The sequence below is a fragment of the Zeugodacus cucurbitae genome, chromosome 6 (assembly GCF_028554725.1).
Source record: "Zeugodacus cucurbitae isolate PBARC_wt_2022May chromosome 6, idZeuCucr1.2, whole genome shotgun sequence".
Lineage (NCBI taxonomy): Eukaryota > Metazoa > Arthropoda > Insecta > Diptera > Tephritidae > Zeugodacus > Zeugodacus cucurbitae.
Genome location: NC_071671.1, coordinates 13567253 through 13595080, shown reverse-complemented (window position 1 = coordinate 13595080; position 27828 = coordinate 13567253). Strand labels below are relative to the sequence as shown.

Here is a 27828-nt window from a genome sequence, read left to right as displayed (position 1 = left end):
CCTAAACTTCAAGCCACAAAGATGTATGAAAACCTCAAATAAAAAAACTCAGAATTTGTATACATTTGTTTATAAATTTTTCAGTAGTTCAGTGAATTGATAATATGGTTTTCAAATCTACGCTTTTTGCTATAATACAACATATAAACCTAATACAGTTAATTAACTAAATTTGTTGAACTGAGTTTTGCAGCGAATATACATACATACATATGAACGGTCTGTAATTCGGTTGTCATCTAGAGAAAGGTCAAAGTGTAGTCTTACATTGTTCATATTTTTATACCCTGAACTGGATATATTAAGTTTGCCACGAAGTTTGTAACACCCATAAGGAAGCGTCGGAGGCCCTATAAAGTATGTATATAAATGATCAGTATGTTGAACTGAGTCGATTTAGCCATGTCCGTCTGTCTGTCTGCCCGTCCGTCCGTCTGTCTGTATATATACGAACTAGTCCTTCAGTTTTTAAGATATCGTTTTGAAATTTTGCAGATGTTATTTTCACTATAGCATATAGCTGCCATACAAACTGAACGATCGGAATCAAGGGCTTGTATGGAATCTTTCCGCATTTTACTACATATCTTCACGAAATTTGGTGTAAGTTATTGGTCATAGAAATAATTTAATCTCCGAAAAAATTGTTCAGATCGGTTCACATAGCATAAAGCTGCCATACAAACTGAACGATCGGAATCAATGGCTTGTATGGAAAATTTTCGCATTTGACGTGGTATCTTCACGAAATTTGACATGGATTACTGCTTAAGGTAATCTCCGAAGAAATTGTTCAGATCGGTTAACTATATAACCTTAATATTTCTAGCAAACAACCCGGCTAAAAAGAATTAGTAAAATGTTTTCTTTTTTTTACTTACTTTTTCTTACGTCTTTAGATTTGCTTAAACACATAGTTACTAAAAGAAATGCACCTGTGAAGGGTATGTTAGCTTCGGTACAGCCGAAGTAAACGTTTTTTCTTGTTTTGATTTGCCATTAAAACGCTATAATTATTATTATAAGAGAAGATAAGAACGCTAAATGACGTAATTATTGAATTCAACAGAGGATATCAAAATATTTGAAGAAGTTCACAAAATAGGTAATTCAGATTAGATCATGGAAATATCCAAATTTTCAGGAACCCCTCCCAAAACGGCCTTTTGCGGTGGCCACTATATCTCTGAAGTGGTTCGTCTGAAATGAAAAAATCAACCGGATTTCGTCAAAGTAATGTATAATCTTATGATTAATCAAAGGAATACGTAAAATTTTTTTTTACAAATTGATGGCTTCTCAAAAACAAATCGATATTTTGCCATTAAATTGTGTATAAAAAATAATAATTTTTATCGGATTCGATTAAGGGGTTTTATTTCATTTTCTTAATATACATATATTTAAGAATATACACAGAAAATTTCATATCGTTCCGGTGAATATTTTCAAAGTTACAAGCAAATGAAAAATTTGAAAAGGCGTTTCAGAATGCTTGGAAGCACAAGGTCCAAACTTTAAACGCGTTTTTCTCAAAATGGTGTTTTCAAAGTCGGTGACCAACATTACTCGAAAACGGCTAGACCGATTAGTCTCAAATTTTAACACGACCTTCTTAAATATATTTTTTAGTAATTAATCGTAGATTTTTTCTCTCCGATAAATATTTTTTTTTATAAACAATTTAAGGCCGAAATTTCGGTGAAAAATCGATTTTTTTTTTTTTGAGAAACCGCCATTTTGTCAAAAAATTTTATTTTGCTTATTCCTTCGATTAATTACTAGATTTAACATTATTTTAACGAAATCTGTTTGGTTTTTTAATTTCGGATGATCCAGTTCCGAAATAAAGTGGTCACCGCAAAGCGTCTTTTTTGAGAGGAGCTCCTGGAGATCAGCTGTAGCTCTTTTTCAAATAAATATTTTTACTAGTACTAAGTCTTAAAATACAGTTAAAAGATACCATAATATGTGTATAAATTTTTGGATCAATAAATTAAAAAGTTTTCTCAGAAAAAATTCTGGAAAATTCACTTTTTTTCGGCCGTCTAACTGTATATAACCCCTTAAGTGCTATAAAATGTAGTTCGGAAGCTTGTTTAAAACTTTAAGACTAATCAGTGCAGCCATTTCGAGAAATCTTGGTCATCGACTTTAAAAACATAATTTTGAGAAAAACAAGGTTCAAGTCCGGCCTACTACTTTCAAATGCTCGGACGCGTCGTTACAATTATACGTGTAACTTCGGATTGACTTGGACTTGGATTGACACTAAACTCTTATAAAAAATTAAAAAATCTTATAAAGAAATATAAAATCATAATCTAAAATAAAATAAAATTTCACGAATACCTACTGTAGCTCCCGTTAACATTCATCTACATATATGTACATATATATTTGTTTTCTCCCATCGCCTCCATAATTTCTAAGGAATCATGTTAAATCCGCCTGATGCCTTGACATTCTAAGAGACGGCACATAAAAAAAGTATTAAAACACACAATAACAAAGTTTAAATATGTGGGAATGTGTATATTTGTTCATATGTATGTATGTCAACTGGTCTGTACATTTGTCAATATGCATACGTTACATATTATATATTATGCGGCGCCGACGGCCTTTGCCCCGCCTAATGATTTCCCACACTTATCTACAATGCTTTCCTTTCACAAACACATATACATATGTAGATAGGTATATATAAATAATTTTTTATACCCGCGGTAAAACATTCACAAAATGTCATATGGTTTTTTTTCGATACAACAACAACAATACAAATTAAAATATTTCAAATTGATTTTTGTTGTTAAATGTTAAAACCAAAATAAAATGAAAAAAATGCCCAGATTATGATTTTCGGAGAATGCCACAGTTATACGCAGAAATCATGGTTTCGAACTCGTGTTGATAATGACGAACGATTTTAACCTACGAGAGTATAAGGCCGAGAATGATAACTTTTGTAAAATAAGATCTGCTAAATCCTAAATCATCAACAAATATTAAGAAGGCGTAACATAGTAAAACTGTCACAGTTCGAAAGTAATTCTAAGTAAACATTTTACCGTTATTTCGTTCATAAGATCTCGAACTAATTTATTTTGCTTGTCAAACTTTTACTCAATTACTTTTAATACACCAAAACAATATCGAAAATTCGAATATAATTCTTAAGAAATATATTGGACGTAATCATTGAATTCGTTTCGATCGAAAAATTTTACGTCGGAATCATTGAAACCGTATCGAAAATAAAATTCACATTGAACTCACTTACCGACTCGCAAAAATACATTCCGCGGCTAATAGATGTCGCTAATTAAGAAATCATTAAATCCGCAAAATCGAAAATTTTGGTCGAAATCTATCCGCTAGTGACTGAGTTGCGGAAATGTAGAAGAAATAAAACATTTGGAAGTTTTTATATAAATAATTACTGATGACGGACTAAATTATGTTTTGAATAGGTATTTTAAAGACGAGAGACAAAAACAGACAAACAAAAATAAATTAAAGATGTATAAAAACGATATAAAGTTGCCCCTCGAAATAGCGAATGAATTTTCTCAAAGGGCCTCAGGAGAATGAAATATTTTTATGGAAGAATTTTCTCAATAGTTAAATGTCAGTTTTAATTTTTTTTGAACAAAGCAAAAGCCACAGACACTTTATCTAATTTGTCGCATTTGTCGATAAAGGTCGATAAAACTGATTTACGTTCTCACTTTGTGGTAAAGCAGTTTATCGACAGAATCAATAATTGCATGAACATTTTCAATCGAAAATCGTATCGAAATCGAATTCGCTGCGGATTCATTGATTAGGCCCATTATTATTCGGTTGCGCCCGCACTTAAGCCGCCTTACCTACAATATTTATGTTTTGGCACAATTCAAAAACCTAAAACAGATCGCTTTTCTCCAACCGCGAAAGTAAATTAAAAAAAAAGAAAGAAACACCGAATACATAATGCAGGGAGCAGAAATTTTGAAAAATAAATATTAAGCAGTGTGTGAGAAAATAAAAAAAAAGCGAAATACGAAAATATTATGTCTAATGACGTCAGATTGGTATTTGACTGACGTCCGAAATTCCACAGAACGCCTCTTCAAAAATCGATCGCTAGCTGGGCTGCTCGTAACGGTCGATCGCCTGTACGGAAAATCGGCCATAATAAAGTTGGTTTTAGCGTTGATTTTTATTTTCTTTATATTACATACATACATATATAATATTGTGGTAAGGGTGTATGTGAGTAAAGGGTGGTCAAAATACACAATACAAATTTTAAAGCAATTTTTTAAACTTTTGAAAAGTACAAATTTTAGATGGTTATAAAAGTGAGGAACGCTCAACTCTAGTATGTATGTCTTATAACAGTTCGTCATTATACAAGTTGTTAGGTCAGTTTGAACCCTGCACTTTACTTCAAAAAAATATTCTGAAAATAAGGAAAGATTGAAGACCACTACACTTCGATAATTTACTCTGAGAATATGGAAAATATTCCAAATTTCTCTCTTTAAAGCTTTTTAGACAGGTATTTGAATCTTTAAAAACATTTATATGTCCATTTTTATATGAAATGTTTTCTAAAGTCTTTTCGAAATCACATTTTTCTATTGAATAATGTTCTGAAGATCATAAAGTATCTATGCTTTAAGTAAAAAAGTAAAACAGTTTTATTAGTCCAAGATGAGCCTCAACTATTATGCCTTAAGAGGTTACATCTAGCTAAGAGCCTTCAAAATGAGGTTTTTCAAACATTTTTCATGAGAAAACTTCTAAATTTAATATTCTCAGAATTTGTACACATTTAGTGTTCATTTTGAGTATTGAATAATTTTTTATTTGTAAAAATAACAGTTTTTGAAGCTGCTACAGCAGATCTCCAGGAACCCCTCCCAAAAAGGCGTTTTGCGTTGACTATATCTCTTAAGTGGATCTTCTGAAATGAAAAAAATCATACGGATTTCGCAAAGTAATGTATAATTTTGTAATTAATCGAACATTTTTTTATCGGTAATGAAAAAGCTTCGATTAAGTGCTATAAAATATAGTTCAGAAGCCTGTGTAAAACTTTGACTCTTGGTCACCGACTTTCAAAACACAGGTTAAACACCGACCTACTACTTCCAAGTGCTCTGACGGGTCGTTACAATTGTGCCTGTAACCTTCGAATTGACTTGAAATTTACAGAGTGTTTAATTAGATATAATCCCTTAACATAGAAAGTAACTGTCGAACTACTAGCCGGTGTTTTCGTGCCTATTGGACTCAAAGTATATTTTTTTTGATATTTTCTTATTATTATTATGATATTTTTCATTGTTAAATTTTTTATGTGTTGATTTATTTTCGAAACTTATTGCTTCAAATTTTGTGTTTTTTGCATTTTTTTGTTGTGTGTGTGCGTGTGAGTTGTCGGCAAATACATACTTGCGTAGACAAATATATTATTTTTATGAAAATTTATTTTTATTTTAGTACTTTTTTAAGTATTCGATGGTGAAAGCGATAGGCGCGCGACAGCGCCAACTATGACACGCCCCCGTCCGCGCAATGCCACCATCAACGCGCATAAATTATCATTTCTACGCAATTTTGGCACTTCCATTTGTTATTTTGAGCGTTTGTCCTTTCAAGTTATTGTACAGATTTTTTGAAAACTTATTTTTGAAAATATAAGGGAAATGTATGCATTGTTTCCGGTCAATTACTTAAAAATAAGTATATATTTTAGAATAAGAATATAATATTAAAAAAAGATGTTGTGGCTTTACTACTTCTTAACTTTTTATGATCCCTAATTATGATCCGTGAATTCGATAATGATCTCTAAAACATTTAAATATCTCGGGGAACCATGAAATACACTGGATTATTTTCTCTATATCTCGCTCTCTCTTGTTTTTATCAATCAGAAATATTTTTATACTCTCGCAACAAAGTTGCTAAGAGATTATAATAGTTTTGTTCGCATAACGGTTGTTTGTAACATCCAAAACTAAACGAGCTATTTATAGATAGATCCGCCCGTCTGTGCAAGATGTAACTTGAGTAAAAATTAAGATATCTTGATGAAACTTGGTACACGTGTTTCTTGGCACCATAAGAAGGTTGCTTGCTGGGAAAAATCGGACCACAAAATGGCGAAAACCGAAAGCACATAAAGTGCCATAAATAAAGCTATGGAAGTAAAATTTGGTATGAAGGATCGTAATATGAATTTTGTTTGGGAAATGGGCATGGCCTCGCCCCCTAATAAGTGTTTTGTACATATTTCCTAAACTACCAACCGGTACTACCTTATACAGTCCAAAAATGGAGGAAATCGGATTATAACCACGCCCACCTCCCATACAAAAGTTGAGTTGAAAACCTTAGTGGTTTTAATTTAGCAAGGAAAAACACCAGAAAACTTAAATTTCATCATAAAGAAGGTACAGAAGGGCTGCATTTAAATTGGTATACAAAATTTTAAATGGGCGTGGCTCCGCCCCCTTATGGGTCAAAAACCATACCTCAGGAACTACACGACCAATTTCAATGAAATTCGGTTTATAATATCTTACTAGCTCCCCAATGATATGTTGTGAGAATAGTCCAAATCGGTTCACAACCTCGCCTACTTCCCACATACCAGGACTTTGAAGTCGATCTAAATCGTTTACTTTACAACATAAAGTAACAAAACATTGTTTAATGAAAAACTAAAGTTCTTAACTAAGATAATGTGAGCATAGCATAAAGTTTTATTTTTCAATGGAAAAAAATTTTTACTGGGCTACTCCCACAAATTATGTCATAAATTGTTTTCTGATTATTTAGTTATTTATTTCAAAATTTTCACATAAATAAAAACGAATCACTTTCTTTGCCCTTGTCGTCGTATTTTTTACCTGCGTCCTTCAACACCTTTCATTGTAGCACAATTTATCATTTCCCCAATTTCCTTTGATCTTCTTCACATACCATTAACTAATCCAGCCACCTTATGTGCTGTATTAATCGGTAAACATAAGTGCGAAGAATTCTCAGTAATCTTTAGCTGCAATTCCAAACGTTTTGTCACATGCCAAAAAGTTATTAGTAGAAATCACTTTATCACGCTGAAATTAAATTCGAATTTTCTTTGCCACTTTCACTTACTTACGCTCATTATATACGACATAAATACCGCATTATACGTGGACGCGTAGCATTTCCTAAGTTTATTCTTTATCTTGCTTTTGTCTGTTTGCTACGAACTGTCGTTGACAAGATCATCGCTTATTTTTGGCTCATCATTCATTCCTCTCGCTTGTTTGCTGCTTGACAATTGCATAGGACAAAAACAACGCCAACTCAATAACATGCATCGCGCTTTAGATATGTCCAAATAAATATAATTCTTCGCTGCTTGTTACCAACTGTTCAAGTGTTGATGGAAATGTCCTGTTTTTAGGATGTTTTGTGGTGTTTCGAGTTGTACGATTGAGGGATCAGGCCCGTTGTATTGGGCTAATTAATTCGAAATTGTGGACTTTGCTGTTTAACTTTTTTGTTTCATTTTAAATTTCTCTTTCATTTTATTTTTTAATAATTGTATAATATATTTTATTGATTACGTATATTATATATTGACGTTCACCTTTTGGCAGGTGTTCAACAGTACATCTTCAACGTTTTTTTCATATTGTATTTAAAATTATATTGTCGAGTCTCGGTTGTATATTTATAAAAATCTCTATTTTTAAATTCATAAATTGTAAATTAATTATAAAACACAATAATTAGTTCTTTCTTCCAACTAGTACTTTATCCTTGATAAAGCCAACATATTTAATGAAAATATTTAACCTCATCTTCCGTTGAGATATTCAACTGGATTTAGAAGATTTGAGATTTAAGGGGTGCGGGTTTACATGACCATTTCTTGATGTAAGATGGCGAAGTACATTAAGGCAGTAGTCTGCTTTACAGGCTTAAAAAAATCGATTTTTTTGTTTTGTTTTAAATCTCTACCAAAACTATCCAAGAATATGTCTTTAAAATTCCAGAGGCCAATTCGACATATTTTCGAAGCTAGAGCAGTTTTAGTGGCCGATCGTCGAGCAGGTGCGAATGCTCAGGCAGACCTTTAAGGCGTGTTTTCTCGAGTTTTCATTTTCACAAGCGTTAGAAAACGGTGCCGATCGAAAAAAACCAAAGTTATCTAGCTTTAGTATTAAATTATCTTCTATTTGAACTAAAAAAGTTGGACAAAAGTATTATTTAAACTACTTGTTTTGCAAGTTAAAGTAAAATTTTTTCTTAAAAAAGTGAATTTTTTTTCAAACTTCGAAAAAATTTTGAATTTTATAACTTCTTTGGTATTTTTTTAATTCATATAGAAAAGAAACTTATAAAAATTAAAAAAAAAATTTGGTTCGACTGTTTCAGGTGCAACGCACGACCTCCATCACCGGCACCGATTTACAAGTGCAGACTCCAGGCGCTCCAGAAAAATACTTACAACTTTGAAAAAATTTCTATATTTTTTAATAATAAATATTGTTTTCTTAGCCTTAAATATAGTACACTATCGTCTTAAAATTGCTTAAAAAAAATTTTCGGCTTCTAAAGCAGACTACTGCCTTAATTAATCAACTAATTATGTTTTCTCTTCATTTAATTCATTATTACTTAATTCAGAGGACCTAATGATAAATTAATTTTCCCAATTGCCGTCCAATAGACTGTTTGCACAGCCAAATAAATTTAGTACATTAAGATTATAACTGAGAAACCATTTTTTGCTTTTCGCACAGTCGGCAACTCGATTAACGATCAGCTGTTACACATTTTTGATTTTGTTGTTCATAAGGATTAGTTATTTTCATCACCTGATTGCTATTTTATAAATAACCACTGATTTCCAGCATATACAACAACCCACTGAACCCATTCCAGTTTCAACTCGATTTGTATTCGATTAAAAATTAATGTAGTAAAATAAGATTTTTCTTTTGTATGGCAAATCGATTCAAATCAGCGCTTTAATAAGGCAAAGGCAGTTTAATTGATCAATTTACTCCTGTGCGAAAAAGCTATAATGGATTCGAATTTAATGAACTTCTTGGTGTCGTTTTTAGGTGGCAAATTTCATATTTTTTGTTTTAATTTTTATACACTTATAAATTATACAATTATAAAAAATGTTGAAGAGGTCTTATGTAAGTCTCGCGTATGAACCAATTTCTTTATTTCCCAAAAATATTTGAAATTTTCAAACCATAAAATATGAGATCCGACAGGTGGCGCTCGTATTAAGATATTTGAAAATCTATATTTTATTGTTTTTTTGAAATCTATTTTCTATTTTTATAACAAGAGAGTTCTTTTTACGAGATCCATGTAGTGTAATTTCACTGAACCGTTTTTTTTTTTTTCAAAGAGAAACAAAACAATAATTGGAAATAAATATTTTTGGTTCTTTCTCATTGTATTTGCTCGGAGAAAAGACAGATAACAGGTTTCAGAAATAGTATTCAGTTCCTACGACAGACGACATAAAATCCGCTTGAAAAGAGGTGACTTTGACTGGTCACTTAGATCTCCAGATTCTGCTCCCCTTTCTTATCTTGATAAAGGTGTATTTTTTCGTAATTATTGTTTACTATTTTTGTTCGGTTCTCACAGGCACACAGTGCCAGCTGCTCCTCTTTCATTGCTATGTTTTCATTGCAAACAAAAGGGAATTTATGCCCAGCTATTTTCGCAGTTACTTCCGAAACTTTTTTTGCTTTCGATACTAAAATGCAAAAATGCATAATTTTCACAATTTTTCAGTTAAACAAAAACAATGCAGTAATTCTTAAAAAATAAATAAATATTGTAACGAATATTTGGAAACGAATTACATATTTACATGCATGCATGTAAAAGCTAGAGCGCGCTGGTAGGAGCACTGCTACCATAATTTGTTTATTTGCCGAAATTCGCTTGCAGTTTTCTTTTGCTTTAGACGCTTTGTTTTTATGGGCGATATGGCATTGCCAAAAAGTCAGCAATAACCCCCGCAGACAATCGGACGTGAACGCGTATTTGCGGTATTTTTGTTTATTGCGCACCATCAAAGGAGCAAAACAACGGATTTTTGCGAATATACAACGAAGCAACAGCGAAGAAAAACGAACGAAAGAGTAAGCGAGGAAAACAATAAAGCGAGATGAAACAAGCAAAGAAAATAGAAAAAAGAAAATAAAGGAAATAGAAAAATAAAATTAAAAAATATAGAAAAAGAAATAAGAAAAGAGAAAAAAAGAAAATGGAAATTAAGAAAATAGAAAAAAAATAAAAAAATAGAAAATGTACGAAATTTGCAAAAAAAAATTTAAAAAAAAGGAAAATCTTTTGCCACTAAAATTGCGAATTTAATTTAATGAATGGGGATTTTTCGAATTTTCTTTTGTTTTCCTTATTTTTTTTTTTTTTGTTTTAATATATTTTTCCTTTGCCGCTATTTTATATACATAGAAATGTGTGTGTTTAACAGTGTATGTAAATGCGTGTCCCTCACCCTCTAGCCTAGTTGGCAACAAATCTCAAATGTGCTCTGCTTACGGCTTTTATTTCACCACTAATTTTGTTGTTGTGCATTTAATTTTATTCTTATTTTATTCGCTGTTGATTACTTTGTAAATGCCGCGCGCCATACGCTCCCCCTTTCCACCTCTTTCTAACGCTTTTCGTCCCACACCACTACTTTACACAGCATTTTTGTTGTATTTCTGTCAGTTTGTTGTTAGCGCACTCTCTTTTGGTCAATAACAAAAAACAAAAAGCGAAAAATAATTCAAGAAAAGAGATCTACAACACGATCATTGCATATTTTTGCCAAAATTAAGTCGCTGTGTAAATAAACTTTATAAGATTGCCTATAAATAGCCAGCAAATGTTGTTTCTTCGTATATATGTATGTGTGTAAGTGTATGCTATATTGTACTTAGCGTGTGTAGTTGGTGTAGTTGTTGTAGCGTTTGCGCGCACTTTGGCGCTCATAAAATTTCTGAATTGAATTGAATTGTCGTTAGCGCCTTCGTCGTCGCCTTAGTGTCAAGCAACACCGGCGGCGTCCCCTCCGTGTTGACCGCACTCATTACGTTCATACAAAGTATCGATGGTTTTAGCTACTTGTTTTTGCTGTATTTGTTTTTGTTTAGATTATTTTTACCGATTCTCTAGCATTGTTGTTGGCGTTGGTAAAATAAAACGTCTGCTGACTACGCCATCAGGCCGCTGTTCGTTCACTTGTTTCGTTGTACATTGCGGTTGTTGTTGTTGTTGCTCTTGCAATCTGCCTGAAATTATTTTTAATATTTTTTCCGTTTTTCGTTTGCCGCTTTGACGTAGAAAAACATGCTGTGCTTTTGAAAATACACCGCTAATTGTGAAGGTCGTTCTTACGTGCGAGTATGCTGTGCACTTGTATCGCGCCACCAATACTCCCATCACAGTCAATTTACTAATATATAACGGGTGATTTTTTTGAGGTTAGGATTTTCATGCATTAGTATTTGACAGATCACGTGGGATTTCAGACATGGTGTCAAAGAGAAAGATGCTCAGTATGCTTTGACATTTCATCATGAATAGACTTACTAACGAGCAACGCTTGCAAATCATTGAATTTTATTACCAAAATCAGTGTTCGGTTCGAAATGTGAAATCCGCTTTTTTATCGACAAATTTTGTTCAGCGATGAGGCTCATTTCTGGTTGAATGGCTACGTAAATAAGCAAAATTGCCGCATTTGGGGTGAAGAGCAACCAGAAGCCGTTCAAGAACTGCCCATGCATCCCGAAAAATGCACTGTTTGGTGTGGTTTGTACGCTGGTGGAATCATTGGACCGTATTTTTTCAAAGATGCTGTTGGACGCAACGTTACGGTGAATGGCGATCGCTATCGTTCGATGCTAACAAACTTTTTGTTGCCAAAAATGGAAGAACTGAACTTGGTTGACATGTGGTTTCAACAAGATGGCGCTACATGCCACACAGCTCGCGATTCTATGGCCATTTTGAGGGAAAACTTCGGAGAACAATTCATCTCAAGAAATGGACCCGTAAGTTGGCCACCAAGATCATGCGATTTAACGCCTTTAGACTATTTTTTGTGGGGCTACGTCAAGTCTAAAGTCTACAGAAATAAGCCAGCAACTATTCCAGCTTTGGAAGACAACATTTCCGAAGAAATTCGGGCTATTCCGGCCGAAATGCTCGAAAAAGTTGCCCAAAATTGGACTTTCCGAATGGACCACCTAAGACGCAGCCGCGGTCAACATTTAAATGAAATTATCTTCAAAAAGTAAATGTCATGAACCAATCTAACGTTTCAAATAAAGAACCGATGAGATTTTGCAAATTTTATGCGTTTTTTTTTTTTAAAAAGTTATCAAGCTCTTAAAAAATCACCCTTTACTTACATATACTATGTACATATAGGTACGTATAGGCTTTTTAAATGATTATAACCACCAAACGTACTGGTGGCAAGTGTTTGCATCTTTTCAATACTTATGGTGTGACTTTGAGGTGGTTAAAAGAAATGAAATCTCGTTCCTGTTTAACGGTTTTAGGTTGAGACGCCAAATTTCCCTTACAAGTTCGGTTAAACGACTAGCTGATCCTTTTGAATTTTTTCGCAGCCAACTTCACACTAAACCGCTTTACCGTAATATATTTGAAAAGCTGATATGCCAAATTTGGTTTGCATTTCTTCTGGCAATTTCGATCTTCTGAAAGGACTCTTGAAGCCGATGTGGATAAAAATTCGTTGATCGTTGCAAATCGTCGAATAACAACTCGAGTGATTACGAGGGCTGCTATATATATATAAAATGGTTTTATTGTTTTTCAAAATATTCTCCATCAAGATTTATACACTTTTGCATGCGCTCAAACCAATTTTCGAAGCACTTTTCTGAACCTTTTTTTGAGCGATTGTCAAATTGTGCGGGATCCAACGAGAACAAACCTTTTTTACGGCCAGGTGTTTATGAAATATCGAATGTATGCTGGTGGGAGAAATGCATAGGCATGCCTCTATCTGAAGGTATGTTACATGACGGTCTTGCATTATCAGTTCACGTACGGCATCGATGGTTTCTGGCACAACGGCTGTTTTTGGACGACCTTCACGGAATTCGTCTTTGAGCGAGCGTCGGCCACGATTGAATTCGTTGTACCAGTTTTTCACAGTGCTATAGGATGGTGCTTCATAGCCATACAAAGATTTTAGTTTATCTACGCACTCTTGTCGCGATAATCCACGTCAAAAGTTGTGAAAAATGATCACACGAAAATGTTCACGAGTTAATTCCATTTTTTGGCCGAGATGAATTTTTTAATTCCCTGTTCTGAGTGATGTTATGCTAAAAAATGTCAAACTTTCCAATGGAAATGTCAGATTGCACCTGGCAACACTTAGTGTTGCCTAGGCCAGAAATATATATAGCAGCCCTCGTACTGTAAAATTTTAAATTTTGTCTAACGCGACCGTTCACAAGCACATGAAACATTTAGGATTAATTTCGAAGCTTGACATATGGGTTTATCATGTTCTAACTGTGATTTTGCTGATTAAACGCCAAAGAAATTATTGATTTTTGATCCATTGTTACTGTTTGCTTAAGAGAATTTAAAGCGCAAGTGATCGAGGTCTAAAAAGGTTGAACCAGCTCAAACCATTATGAACGCCGATAGTTATCAATAAAAGGTTCTGTTGTCTGTTTGATGGGATTTTAAAAGGGATCGTTTGGTTTGAACGTTTGCCCGACAATACATCGGTTATCGGAAGTGTATTGTTATCAGCTGAAGAAATGGAGTGATGTACCCAAACAAAAGACGCCAGAACTGTTCAATAGAAAAGGTGTAGTGTGCTACCAAAGTAATTCGAGACCTCATACAAGTTTGATGACTCACAGTTTGAATGGGATGTGCTACAACACCCACCATATTCTCCAGACTTGGTACCATCACTCTATTACTTGTTCTGATCTCTGCAAAATTTTTTAGCACAAATCTGGACCTCAAAACCACTTAGACCAGTTTTTTGCCTGTGAGGATCAACAATTGTATAAGGAATCAATCTCATGCCCAAAAGAATTTCATAAAATGTTTAACACAATAAAAAATATTTTTTTAAATTTCACTAAAAACGACCCTTAGGTAAAATTCGTTCGTCGTATACTACTTTAAGAATATAGTCGTCGTAGCAGAGCGTTGGGTTCACAACATTGTTGTTTCATTCTTAGCCAAAGAAAATCCAAATTGAAGGTGGTAAATTTCGCAACGGAAATCACGGAACAGTAATTGAATAGACCGATCTTTTGAGAATCCGAAGTTATTAGGTTCGAATAAAAAACCCTCACGTACTTTGAGCCTATCAGAAAGTTTTTTGGGAGACTAACATTCATTCCAGCCAAAGTACTCGGTCCACTGATGGATATAATGTTTTAACCTCAGTCTCGTGAAAACTGTGCAGGTGTAGAAATGTTCCCACATAGCCTTTGTAAGACAACTTTGACAATTGGCTTCCATCAAACGAGCTGGATAGATCTGACAGTTCCGCAAATGTTGAAGTGTTGGTTGTTGCCATCCAGCCGTCTAGCACGAGCCCACAAGTTTTGAGAAAACTATGCTCTATTTTTATTTGTTTTTACCGAACTTGCAGTAAGATTTTCATTTTTTATTTTTATGATTTTTTTTATTTTTGCTAAATATAAATACTTTCGCATACCACTCACGAAGGTCAAGTTTTTCGGTTCACCAAATATACAATTACCTCTTTCTTAGTTCACTTATTTTATTATAAATAATTGTTTTTTTCCTTTGAATATATTTACCTTATAATTCACTAACCCTATCCCCCTTACGTCTCAACATTTGCACCACCACTGTATGCATACGCCATATAAGTTTTCTCTACTCATTGTTCTCCCTACAAATTCCTCAGTATTTCTGTTTAATGAAATTACCGTTATTATTATTATTTTTTCTCTTTGCTTCCACATAATTATTGAACAATTTGCAAGAGTATTGTTAAAACCTTTAGGATTTTCATAAACAACCGAAATATTTTACACTTTCAAGTAATTAATGCCGCAATCTTTCGGCCGTTTCTGTCAAAATAATGTTACAATTTGGAGGATCGCACAATATATTAAAATGTTAATGTTGCACAACATTTAATGGGGCATTTCGAAAACAACAACAACAGCACGTGTTGCGTTGAAATGAAAGTATAAACGGTAATAAGATCAGCGGGCGAGCATTGAATGCAAGAATTTTATTTGCAACAATGTTGAGGAGAGCGGCAAATAAATTTGAAAAGATTATACCCCGGAATTTTGTTCTAAATATTATGCGCTTGTTTTATAAACATATATCCGTATATATGTTGTTTGGAGGTGTGGCAATTTATCTATACTATTTTGTGCATTTGTTGTTGGATATCTAAAATATATATATTGTTTTTATATTATGAAAATCAGTGAAAATTTTGGGAACCAAAACAAGCAACCTTCTATTTGCGTAGCGTTTCTAATCAAAAATATACGCTTTAATTTATAGTGTTCGCCTTTAGATTGTTTTGTGCCAAATCTGTTTAATAATTCATATTCGGATATATGTAGTTGTACATATATATATAGATATACATATATTTGGGAGATATGTCAATAGAGTTGGCGCTGTTCATTCATAAATCAGCGCGAAGTGTTTTTTATACATATAATAGCATAATCTAATACATATTTGTATACAGTTGTGGACATATAATTGAGTCAAGTAATTCCATAAAGGACTTCATGCACCAAAATGGACTGTGAACTTTGAAAAAAAAAATCAAAATATTACCCGAAATTATTATTTAATGTAAATTTTACTTTAATGCAACTCGCTTATATGTTTACTTATGCTAAAGAAACTGTATCAGTTTAGGGTCATAAAGGTTTTATTTACAATTTTTGAGTTGCTGCTAGTCTCATGCAATATTTAATTTTGTTTTCTTTTTAGAAAATGAGCGATTATTTCATATGTATATTTATATATTAAATATTTATTTGTGATTTCCCAGTTTTTTCCCCATATAACAAATCAAGGTCGTATAACGTTTTTTCCGTCACGTAGTAAATCAGGTTATGCTGTTTGTATTACGCTGCTTCTTATTCGTTATCCTAAGTAATCTGCTATGTACCTCCAATATACGGTAAAAAAAATGAGTATTTTTTAAATAAAATGAAAACTATTTTTTAAAATTTCCTCTATTTCCTGTCAGCTCATTGTATTTTTTTCATTAAAAACAGGAATTTTCACAGAAAACACATTTTCTACATAAAGTCTACGTATTAACGTACATTTCGCCGCATTTGTATACACTTGTACATGCCCCTGTATGTGTGCCCGGTGCTGCGCCAACATCCTACGGTTTCTTGTTTATTATTTATCTCAACACCTACGTCTTTTTGAATATTTTGGCATTTTTGTGTTTCAATAAAAGTTACCAGTTTCACATGTGTATGCATGTAGGTGCAATTCTTTGGTCAAATTCTGTAGCGTTTAAAAGTAAATACATCAATTATTCCATCAAGAAGCAGCGCATTTCATTTGTGAAAGCATACAGGGGTTCCTCAATATACATTTTTGCATCTCACTTTCATTTCGTTTTTTTTTTTTAATTTAATTGCAAAATTATAAATTTTTTGTTAATAAATTGTACTGACTGTAAATGTTATTTTGATAAATTATTTCTTATTCTATTTTATATTTTCTAAAAATCTGTATATACTTCTCCTCCTCTTTTTCTTTTTTTAGAGTAATTGTTTGAATGCATGGCTTATTCAGTACTTTATAAAATAAAAATTGTAAGATTAATGCTGATAAATTATTAAATTTTGTTTTTAACTTAATTTATTTATTTTTTATATTTTATTATAATAATTAATTTTTAATTATTTAAAAAATTTTTTATTTAAAAAATGAATTCAGATAAGTTGTTAACTTTTATTATTTTTTAGTTTTTTTAAATATTTTTAATATTTGAATATTTTAAAATATTGTTTTTACTTATTTTTTTGTAAAATTTTTTAATTTATTGTTTAATGTTTTCTTATTTTTTTTTTTAATATAGAAAATGAATTTAGTAAAGTTAAAGTTTAAATTTTGATTTAAAATTTTAATTTAAACTTTTTATTTGATTTAAATTTAATTAATTATTTTTTAATTTTAATTAAATTTAACTAATTATTTTTTGATTTATTTTTAATATTTGAATATTTTTTTAGTTATTGGTTTAAAGTTGATGTGATAATCTTAATTTAAAATTTTTTATTTGAATTAAATTTAATACATTACTTTTCAATTATGTTTAATTTTTTTGTTTATAAAAATTGCATTTATTTTTTTTTCAACATGTTTGTAATTTTTAATTTATGTAATTTTTTTAATTAATTATTTACTTTTTTCATATTTATGCATAAATTAATTAAGAATTATTTATTAATTATTCTGTATTTCTAACTCTTTTCCTGTTTGTAAATTTTTGTTATTCTTTTTTTCTTTGTTTTTTTATTTTTGGGGTTTTTATTTTAATTCTTTTATTTTTTACTTTTCTGGTTTTTAATTTTTTGCGTTTTTTTTAATCTTTTATTTTTTTGGTTTTTTTCTTTTATTATTTTTATTTAATTTTCTGATTTTTCTTTAATTTTATTATTTTTTTTAACTTGTATTTATTTATTTTTCAACATTTTTGTAATTTTTAATTTATGTAATTTTTTTAATTAATTAATTGCTTTTTTTTCATATTAACGAATAAATTAATTAAGAATTATTTATTAATTATTTTGTATTTCTAACTCTTTTAATGTTTGTAAATTTTTGTTATTATTATTATTTTTTTTTGGGGTTTTTATGTTTTTATTTTATTTCTTTTATTTTTTTAATTTTCTTGTTTTTAATTTTTTGGGTTTTTATTTTTAATTCCTTTATTTTTTTTTAATTTTCTGATTTTTCTTTAATTTTATTAATTTTTTTTATACTTTTTTTATTTTATTTTATTTTAAATAAATTTAGTTCGTTCCTTTTTAATTATGTTTAATTTTTTTTAACTTTTTAATATTTGTATTTTTTATATTATTTGTATACTTTTTTGTTATTATTTTTTAGATATTCATATAATTAATATGAAATTTTAATTTAATTTGTTTGTAATTTTTGTTATTATTTTGTCTTTATTTTATGTGTTTTTTTATTTTAATTCTTTTATTTTTTATTTATTTTATTTATTTATTTATTTTATTTATTTATTTTTTTTTTTTAATTTTTTTTTCTTCTTATTTTTAATTATTTATGTTTATTTTTTATTTGTTTAATTTTTTTATTATTATATTTTTTATTTTTTTCATATTTGTGTTAATAACTAATTATTTACTCCATACTTATGAGCTAATAACGGGTGATTTTTTTGAGGTTAGGATTTTCATGCATTAGTATTTGACAGATCACGTGGGATTTCAGACATGGTGTCAAAGAGAAAGATGCTCAGTATGCTTTGACATTTCATCATGAATAGACTTACTAACGAGCAACGCTTGCAAATCATTGAATTTTATTACCAAAATCAGTGTTCGGTTCGAAATGTGAAATCCGCTTTTTTATCGACAAATTTTGTTCAGCGATGAGGCTCATTTCTGGTTGAATGGCTACGTAAATAAGCAAAATTGCCGCATTTGGGGTGAAGAGCAACCAGAAGCCGTTCAAGAACTGCCCATGCATCCCGAAAAATGCACTGTTTGGTGTGGTTTGTACGCTGGTGGAATCATTGGACCGTATTTTTTCAAAGATGCTGTTGGACGCAACGTTACGGTGAATGGCGATCGCTATCGTTCGATGCTAACAAACTTTTTGTTGCCAAAAATGGAAGAACTGAACTTGGTTGACATGTGGTTTCAACAAGATGGCGCTACATGCCACACAGCTCGCGATTCTATGGCCATTTTGAGGGAAAACTTCGGAGAACAATTCATCTCAAGAAATGGACCCGTAAGTTGGCCACCAAGATCATGCGATTTAACGCCTTTAGACTATTTTTTGTGGGGCTACGTCAAGTCTAAAGTCTACAGAAATAAGCCAGCAACTATTCCAGCTTTGGAAGACAACATTTCCGAAGAAATTCGGGCTATTCCGGCCGAAATGCTCGAAAAAGTTGCCCAAAATTGGACTTTCCGAATGGACCACCTAAGACGCAGCCGCGGTCAACATTTAAATGAAATTATCTTCAAAAAGTAAATGTCATGAACCAATCTAACGTTTCAAATAAAGAACCGATGAGATTTTGCAAATTTTATGCGTTTTTTTTTTTTAAAAAGTTATCAAGCTCTTAAAAAATCACCCTTTATGTATGTAAATGTTACCCACGGCGTATACGTAACCTATGTATACTATAGGCATTAACTCGCTGTATGTTACACATACGCCTAGTTGTACCAACGTCACCTCAGACCACGCGTTATATACTACAAATGGCTTTTTAAATAATTATTATTATTTACTTACGCTTGTGTTATACAAAATCAGTACTCTAATCCAGCGCTCATTCTTATCAACTGCTAACTGATAACTTGTTACCGACGAGTGTTTAATGCTTATCGCATTAATAGCTTTTAACACATAACATTTTTTTTGCTACAACTTGCGTATTTATTTCCGATTAATCAATAATGGAAAAGAATAAAAAGGCAATATGTAGCGTGATCTATCTCTACTTCGCACACACCGCGCACACGCTGCTGAGATCCCCCAAAAAAGTTTGTGTGGGTGCACGCCAACGCGTCTCTCTCTGTGTTTTTGTTGCTCGAAATATTGGGTTTTCCTGCTAATTTTCTACTTTTCATGTTTTTATTTTATTAATTTATTTACATATACAGCATTTAAATGTGTATTTCACAGTTGTGTTTGTATGCTTACCTGCAACTGTGTGTGTGAGTGTGAGAAAGTGTATCGGCGCATGGTTGCTTCTAGCATTTTAGCATCGATTAAGCAACAAACGGACCTCACAGTTTCAGTCAAAATTCAGCATTTAAAACGAACACACGTGAAATATTATTTGAAAAAAAAAAACCGCTCGCGAATAGGACGCACGCCGCTCAGCCGTGACCCCGAAACGCATATCTTAGACAGCTAATCAGTGTTATTAATTAGTAAATATATGAAAATACTTCTCGAAATTATTATTTTTTTTTTGTTTTCTGCTACACAACTGACGAATTTCGAATGTTTTGCGCCTGTCGCTAAGCACCTACAACAATAACAATAAAAATACATTACTTAAAAATTTATAAATTTTCAAAAATTGACGAGTTAATATGCGCGGCTCACTCTACATATTTTACATATAATCGTGCTTGTACGGGTGTAAATAATCGTGCACAACGTTTGCCATCTGTCTAAAAGCCTGCAATCAAAAGTGAAAATTCAAAGTGCAAAGTGATTAATTATACATACATATTTACACACACACATATTATATTCTATATACGTAGAGCAGCTGCTTTACAGCGTTGCGCGTTTAAGTGTGTGACTTTATTATTTTAATTGAATTGTCTCAACTAATTTGCTTGGGAAAATTTATGAATATTTACGCGCGTGCACGTAATGCTGTGTATTTGTTGTTTTTCATAAGAAATTGTATAAATGTGTAAAACAAAAACAAAATTAGTGACTGCATAATTGAACGAATCGGAAAACCCATATTGATAGCGGTGCAGCTGCTCGTTGCGAAGAAGTGCCAAGTGCAGAATTTTATCGAACGAATTTGAAACGAATTCGAAATTTATTTTTTAAGTGTTGAGAAAAAAATAAAAATTAACAAAACAAATCATATACTGCATATTGAATGCTAAAAAAATATATATTATATTAAAAGAAGCGTAAAAAATAGCATAATAAAAGAAGCGTGTACAAAAGAACGCAACGCAGGTCAAATAAATTTTTTTGACTATATTTGCTAAAGCTTCTGTTGAAATTGAAGATGTAAGTAAAAAATATAACTTAACATTTTTTCATAATTTTCATAAAAAAAAATATTAAATATTTTTTTCTAAAATCAAAAAAATATATACTTTTCACTAATTTTAAGAATGCAAGTTTATATGGTTATTTGAGTTTTTTCGAGTAAAGTGCAGAGTTGCGCACCGGCTTTGTAACTCATTTAAGTGTTTTCAAGATGTGTTTAGAGCATAATAATACAAAGTTGTTAGATGTTGTTATTGCTACGTTCCTTATAATCCTTATAACTATACATTGGATTGTAGAATTTTCGTACTACAGTTGTAAATAATTACTTTTGATCTTCCTCCAGATATCAATCTATCTTGTTTTGGAAATGTTTTGACACAAGCAACAGCTTCAAAATTACTATTCATAAATAATTAATTAGTATTCACCAAAACCATCATCACATTCTCGAATTTATAAAAAAAAAAAAAATTATTTAAAAAAATATAATTTAAAAAAACATATACATAAATATAATTTTTAAAACATTTTTTTTTATATAATTTTTTAAAATATTTTTTTTTTATATAATTTTCTTAAGTATTTTTTTTATAATTCTATTCAATAAAAAAAATTATTTAAAAAAATATAATTTTTTAAAATAATATAAATATAATTTTTTAAAATATTTTTTTTTATATAATTTTTTTAAATATTTTTTTTTTATATAATTTTTTAAAATATTTTTTTATATAATTTTCTTAAATATTTTGTTTTATAATTCTATTCACAATTTTTCAACACTTTTTTAATTTAATTTTTTTCAATCAAATATTTTTTTCTTTTCTTCTATTTCAATTAATTTTAATTAAATTATTTTTTGATTTTATACATTTAAATCCATCCCATGCTTTTTTGTCACCTGTCTTGTATTCAAATCGTCCACCAATTACCCCTTACCTTTGCAGCGTTTTATGTCATAAATATTTTTAAATATTCCTGTCATTTGTTTATAAAGCTTTTTTTCGTTTAATTTCCACTTTTTATTTCTTTTACTGTATCTGCCACTTATATTTGAAATTTCTTTTCGCCGCATTATGTATACGTCATTCAAACATACACTTTGCGCGAAATAATCCACAACGTTTCGAAACATATTTGCGCCAAACACAATTGTAGGCATGTGTTTGTGTACGAGTAAAGGAAATTGCTTCGATAAGTGGGTGAAAAGTTTAATACAAAAAAAATAATAAAAAAACAATAATTTTAAATAATATATTTTATTTCTACAAATTTTATATATCATATATCGAAGTTCATTGACTCAAAAACCTTATTCCATTGATATCTGTTATCAATTCGAAGGCGTCTTTGGTACAAATTTCACTAGTATTTTTTAATAGGTGTCAAATGAAAAATTTACACGTGCTTCTTTCATCTTTCGTCGCTGCAATTTTATAAAATAAGTTAAAAGACTCATTTCTCAGTGTCAGTAAATATTTGTTCGCACAAATATTAGTTTTCGAAAACTCCGAAAAGTTTAATTTTCCACCATAACTGTGAACAAAAAATCTCATTTTCCCTTCACGACGTCACAACCAAATATTTATCTGCCAAAGGTATTTCTACCCATGAATACTTCACTATTACCCAAAGTTCGGGATTATTGTTTTTCTGAATATCACCCCATAGGTTATCTATGGAATTGAGGTTAAACCATTGCGCAGGCCAAGACATGACCTTAATCCCATTGATACGAAACCACACCTTGGCTAAACGACTTGTATGTTTCGGGTCATTATCCTGCTGGAAGACCAATTTCAGAGACATTTCGTTTACAGTATAAGGTAACATTGTGCTATTCAAAATATCAACGTATATGAGCCCAGCAACATACAAATAAATACAAACCCAAATTAATATTTTTGACCCTCCATGTTTTACCGTTATTGTAGAGTGTCTGGGGAAGTATTCAGTATTCGGTGGACGATGCACATACTGTCGTGAACTGAGCCTGTGAACGACTTCACTTTCATCTGTCCATAATATATTTCGTCTCTTTTCTAATAGTAGTATTTAATACTATACAAAAATAAGTTGAAAGTGCTTTTAAAACAATTATCAAATTGTTATGTATTTAATTTGTCGTAATCGTCAAGGTCTTATTGAGCCTTCCTAGTTTGCACGCGTCAATAGGTATTTATGTAGTACTTATTGTTTTGGATATACATATGCATGCCGATATATTCCCAGCACGCCGACGCATTTCTCTCAAAGTGGCAGTTTATTTTCTATTATTTTAAATGCTATTTTCGCTTCCAACATCACGTTTAGCGCTAGTACGTAGCGCTAATTCTGGAAATGAAATAAGTGTTGCGATTTTCTGCAAAAACAAAAGAAAGACGAGTATAGTTGTGCAGGCATCTCAGCGTGCTAAGTTTACCTTTTCTTCTGCTTTTATTTCACGCCTTTTTCTTAAAGCTATTTGTACTGTTTTTCTCACCTCACTTTGTATTGTTTACATTTCAAGATCAATACTAGTTATACTCTAAAAGCGTACTTTCTAATTGAATTAAATACTGAAAGTGGTATACATAGGTTACAGATATGTATATGACATTGAAGAAGGGTCTGCATTTTAAAGACCTTACCATTCTTGCTTTATGTATATATATATATTTGTGTGTAACCATTTTAGTCATCTCAAGAATGTCAAGGTGAGAATCACCTGGTTTCGAAATCGATTTTGTTTACTGTTTTGTCAGATTTTAATTAAATCACAAGTGTTGACTATCGCTCAGCTGTTAGTCCGTCAACAACAGCGACCATTACGCATTGAATATTATTCATTATCGTGTAATGAGTCGTCGATACGAGTAGTTAAGGGTCATACTAGGTTAGAGGTTGATTGTTTTATACACGAGGACTAATATTGGCGTTAAACTTAGTTGAATTGATTTTATTCCTATTTGAGGTGTGTGTACCTCCACGGTACCGAGGAAGATTTAAGTCGATTCCTAGCTTAGTAGCATTCTACAAAAATATTTAGGCACGGTTTTATGTCTCCAAAATAGAAATAATAATATCGTTGAAAAAGTAGTTTTGAGTTTACATAAGTAATATTTTTGTCTTTAAACAAATTTTTAATCGCACGTCCTTCACTCTTCTTCTTCCAGGTGCGTGTTTACGGCAAATGATGGCCAAAAATGGCGGCTAAACCACCGAAGCCGCCAGCTACTTTTCTGAAGCAAAGTAGTCCCAACAACAACAACAACGACGCCGACAATAACGATAATAACGGCAATAGCAACAACAGCAATCCTAGCACTTCTACTGCCACTGCCACAGCAGTAGCAACACCCACAACGCCTACCTCCGCAGCGACACACTCGGCCAACGCTGAGACGACATACAGCAAGCTGGGTATACAACGATACAATAGTCGCGAAAATCTACTAAATAACATTACTAACGATTACAACTACAACAACGAAAACGATTCAGAAACGATAGGCAATAGTGCAGAAGGAGCAGTTGCCGCCGCCGCCGCCGCACGTCCCGCTTGTAATTGCACGAACATAAGTATTATGCATCTCTTTCATGAGATGAAGCAAGAGTTTCCGACCATACCCGATCCGATAGTAGCACAGTGTGTCAACGATAATTGCCATCAACGTGAGAATTGCATACAGATGTTGAGGAATGAGTTGGCACTAAATCCGATACCAGTGCAGACGTACCCAGCCAAAGTATTGCAACAACATCACATCAACAACCAACAACACAGTAATCTGCAGCAACAAAAGCAATTGCAACAACTTAAAAAGAGTCCACAACAGCCAGCGCACACACCAACACCGCCGCAACGACATAAAAACGCGTCCGCGCAAAAACCCGCAACGCCGTTGCGTCCCATACGCGCTGCGCCCACACAACCACCGTCGGTGGCAACGCTGCAATGCGTACGCGCGGTAATCAAAAATAGTGCCGTTACACCTCAAACCAATTGTGATAGTGTTGAGCTAGTGCCAAATAGCGGCAATTTAGCAAAAGATGTTAATAGTGTTCAATTACCGTGCAATAATCAGAGTAATAATAATAACAACAGCAATAGTAGTGTCAGTGATTCCCCCAAACAAGCGTGTGATATGCCCGTAACCGCGACCGCGAACGCGCCTATTGAATGCGCGCGCTCTACTGACTTCATAACGGCGCTCAATAGAATTGCCGGCGCTCATACAGCCTCCCCGGCGCCCTTACCAGCCGTAGGTGTGCGCGCCCGCCCCAATACGCTGAACCTGCAAGCATCACAACAACAACTGCAGCGCCAGCAGTTGAACAAACAACTGCAGCAGCATTTGCAGCAGCGCAGCCAGTTAAAACAACACCAACAACAGATTGCGAGCAGTGCTGCCGATGAACCGTCGCAACAGAAGCCGATACGTAGAGCGCCGTTGCCGCCGATCGCGCCAAAGCCAGTATTTCACAATAATATCAGCTATAATTGCAACAACAACAATAACAACAACAGTTGTGGAAATTCACCACAATCACAGAGCGTCGGCAGTTGCTCGACCGAATCGGCTGTGACGAGTCCGTTGAGTTCGTGCGGCGAAAGCGAAGTATCTGCGAATGTGGGATGTACGCCATCGCAAGCTTTTGCGCTCAGCCATAACAATCAAAATAGGCAAAATAACAGTAACAACAACAACAATAACAACAACGTTGTTCCCACTTATCAACCACAGCCAACATCACCACTTCGTTCGCCGATACGCCATCGTTCAGTTATCACTGTACAACCGGAGCCGCCGTACGCGCGTGATTTTCTGCCGTCCACAACAAAAATTAGCACCGTCGCAAATCCAACCACCGGTGGTAGTGGTGGCAGTACGCCAACAAGTCAGAAAAGTTTCACCTCCGTCAATTTGACATTGCGTCAACCCACCAACGCTGTGCCGCAATCGACCATTGACATCTCCGCCGGTCCGGTGTTAAGCGGCAATGGTAGTGGTCTGACCTATTCCAGTACATCGTATAATGCGCGTCACGGTTTTCAGCAAAATTTCCACATAACGGTCACCGAAGAAGGTGGTGTATTTAATGCGAGTCGCATTCGTCCACGTAATACGGGTTACTACGCAGGTATTGAGGGTGCAAATACGCCAGACGGACCAGCGGGTGGTACGGGGCAGTTAACGCCCACCACGCAACAACAACAATCGCAAACACCTACAACAATACTGCGGTCGCCAACAACGCAGGCGGCACAAAATATTGCGCCGCAAGCGCAGCTCACAACGGCCAGCAGTGAGGACATGTGTCTGCCATTCGAAAATAGTGGTGAGTTCAATGTTAGTGTTCTTTTTCATATTTTTTTGGTGGGTGTAATGTATTTAAACTTGTGATTAAAGTTCTTTTTACCTTTAGCACGAGTTTAGCAATCTTCTTTCCGTAGTTGTGTTATCGGCTAATAAGGAAACTTATAGCCTTTGTGGTAGCATACATATCTTCTAAATCCATTCTTAAAATTCTGCTACTATATCAGTCAACATCTAGGAAGATTCTATCCGAACTAAGGCCCCTTAAAGCTGGCTTAGAACTTGTCTGATGTCTTTACATTGTATGTTAGAGACTTTAAGTGTTTTTCGATGGTATTTCTCTGTTGTGTTCTTATTTCCTCAATAATATATATCGACAAACTCACTTACTTTTATGTATAACTCAAAATGTCGTATTCAATACCAGTTGTATATTTTAGTCGAGCGCTAGTAATTATTTACAACGTAATAACGATCGCTATCAATCTGATAAGCACACATTATTTTTTATAAATCATTACCTTAATGTTTATGTGCTTTAGATGTATACTGTCTACCGCTTGATTTTCCACTTTTTCTCCCTCCCGTTAACTGATCGATCAATTCGTAAATAAAAATAGTAAAAATGCAAAATCGCTATAATCAGTGGGGCTTCAAACTTCCATACTTCCATACTTCCATGTGTTTCCCTTATCAGTTAATTTATTAGGAGTCTACTTCGAAATTTTATATACCCAATAATACATATACATATTTACATACATATGTGTATTTTTGTATATGAAATGCCATATTACACTTGTCTGCTGCCACAGTATGTTATTTATTTAGCTTTTCAATGTCTCCAATCGACAAATAATATAGGTATGAAAATCTATTTATACTTTTTGCTTTGTTTCTGACGTCATTTTGGTGTAGACTAGTATTTTAAATATGCACATATGTATTGTTTAAGCATACGTCGATTGTTTTTCACAATAATGTGTGCTATTTATTTTTTCCGCATTTGCGTTGTTTTTGTATTATTTACTAGCCCTGCGTTTGTTTTAAGTTCACAGATACTGAGCAATGTATAACTAATACAAACTTTAGCTTTTTAGTGTTATATTAGAGTGGTTATACCAGTTATACTTCGTGTTTGAATTTGATCAGTTTTTTCGAAATTTAAACTATCTTAATGTATATTCACTTCAGAAGTGTAATGTATTAAATGAGTAGTTTAAAAATAATACATCGACACATGTAAAGGGTGATCCATTTCGAGGTTCCCTACCTTTTTATAAAAAAAAAGAAAATTCAAATTTAATGGGGAGTGTTTATTATAAGTCGCAAGAAATTTTTAGGCATTTATTTTTAAAAGAGTCCAATTTTCGATTACTCGTTCGAGCATTTCCACTGGTAACCGGCAAATGACACGCGTAATGTTTTGCTCCGAGGCCTTTAGACTTTACATATTTCAACAGGAAAAAGTCTAACTGTG

The 27828-nt window shown here is 32.6% G+C and overlaps 1 protein-coding gene across 3 annotated transcripts in view; it reads left to right on the top strand.

Annotated features, from left to right (window-relative positions):
- The window catches only part of LOC105215112 (histone-lysine N-methyltransferase, H3 lysine-79 specific), a 44594-nt gene that overhangs the window by 2558 nt on the left and 14208 nt on the right, over positions 1-27828 (top strand). For 2 of the 3 annotated variants that reach the window (XM_054235021.1, XM_011188881.3), the window contains exon 2: positions 24204-26370. In XM_054235021.1, the coding sequence (XP_054090996.1) occupies positions 24234-26370 (2137 nt within the window). In that variant the 5' untranslated portion in view covers positions 24204-24233. Of the gene's footprint in view, positions 1-20928; positions 21064-24203; positions 26371-27828 lie in introns of those variants that run through there. The other variant, XM_029042200.2, reaches the window with a different exon arrangement.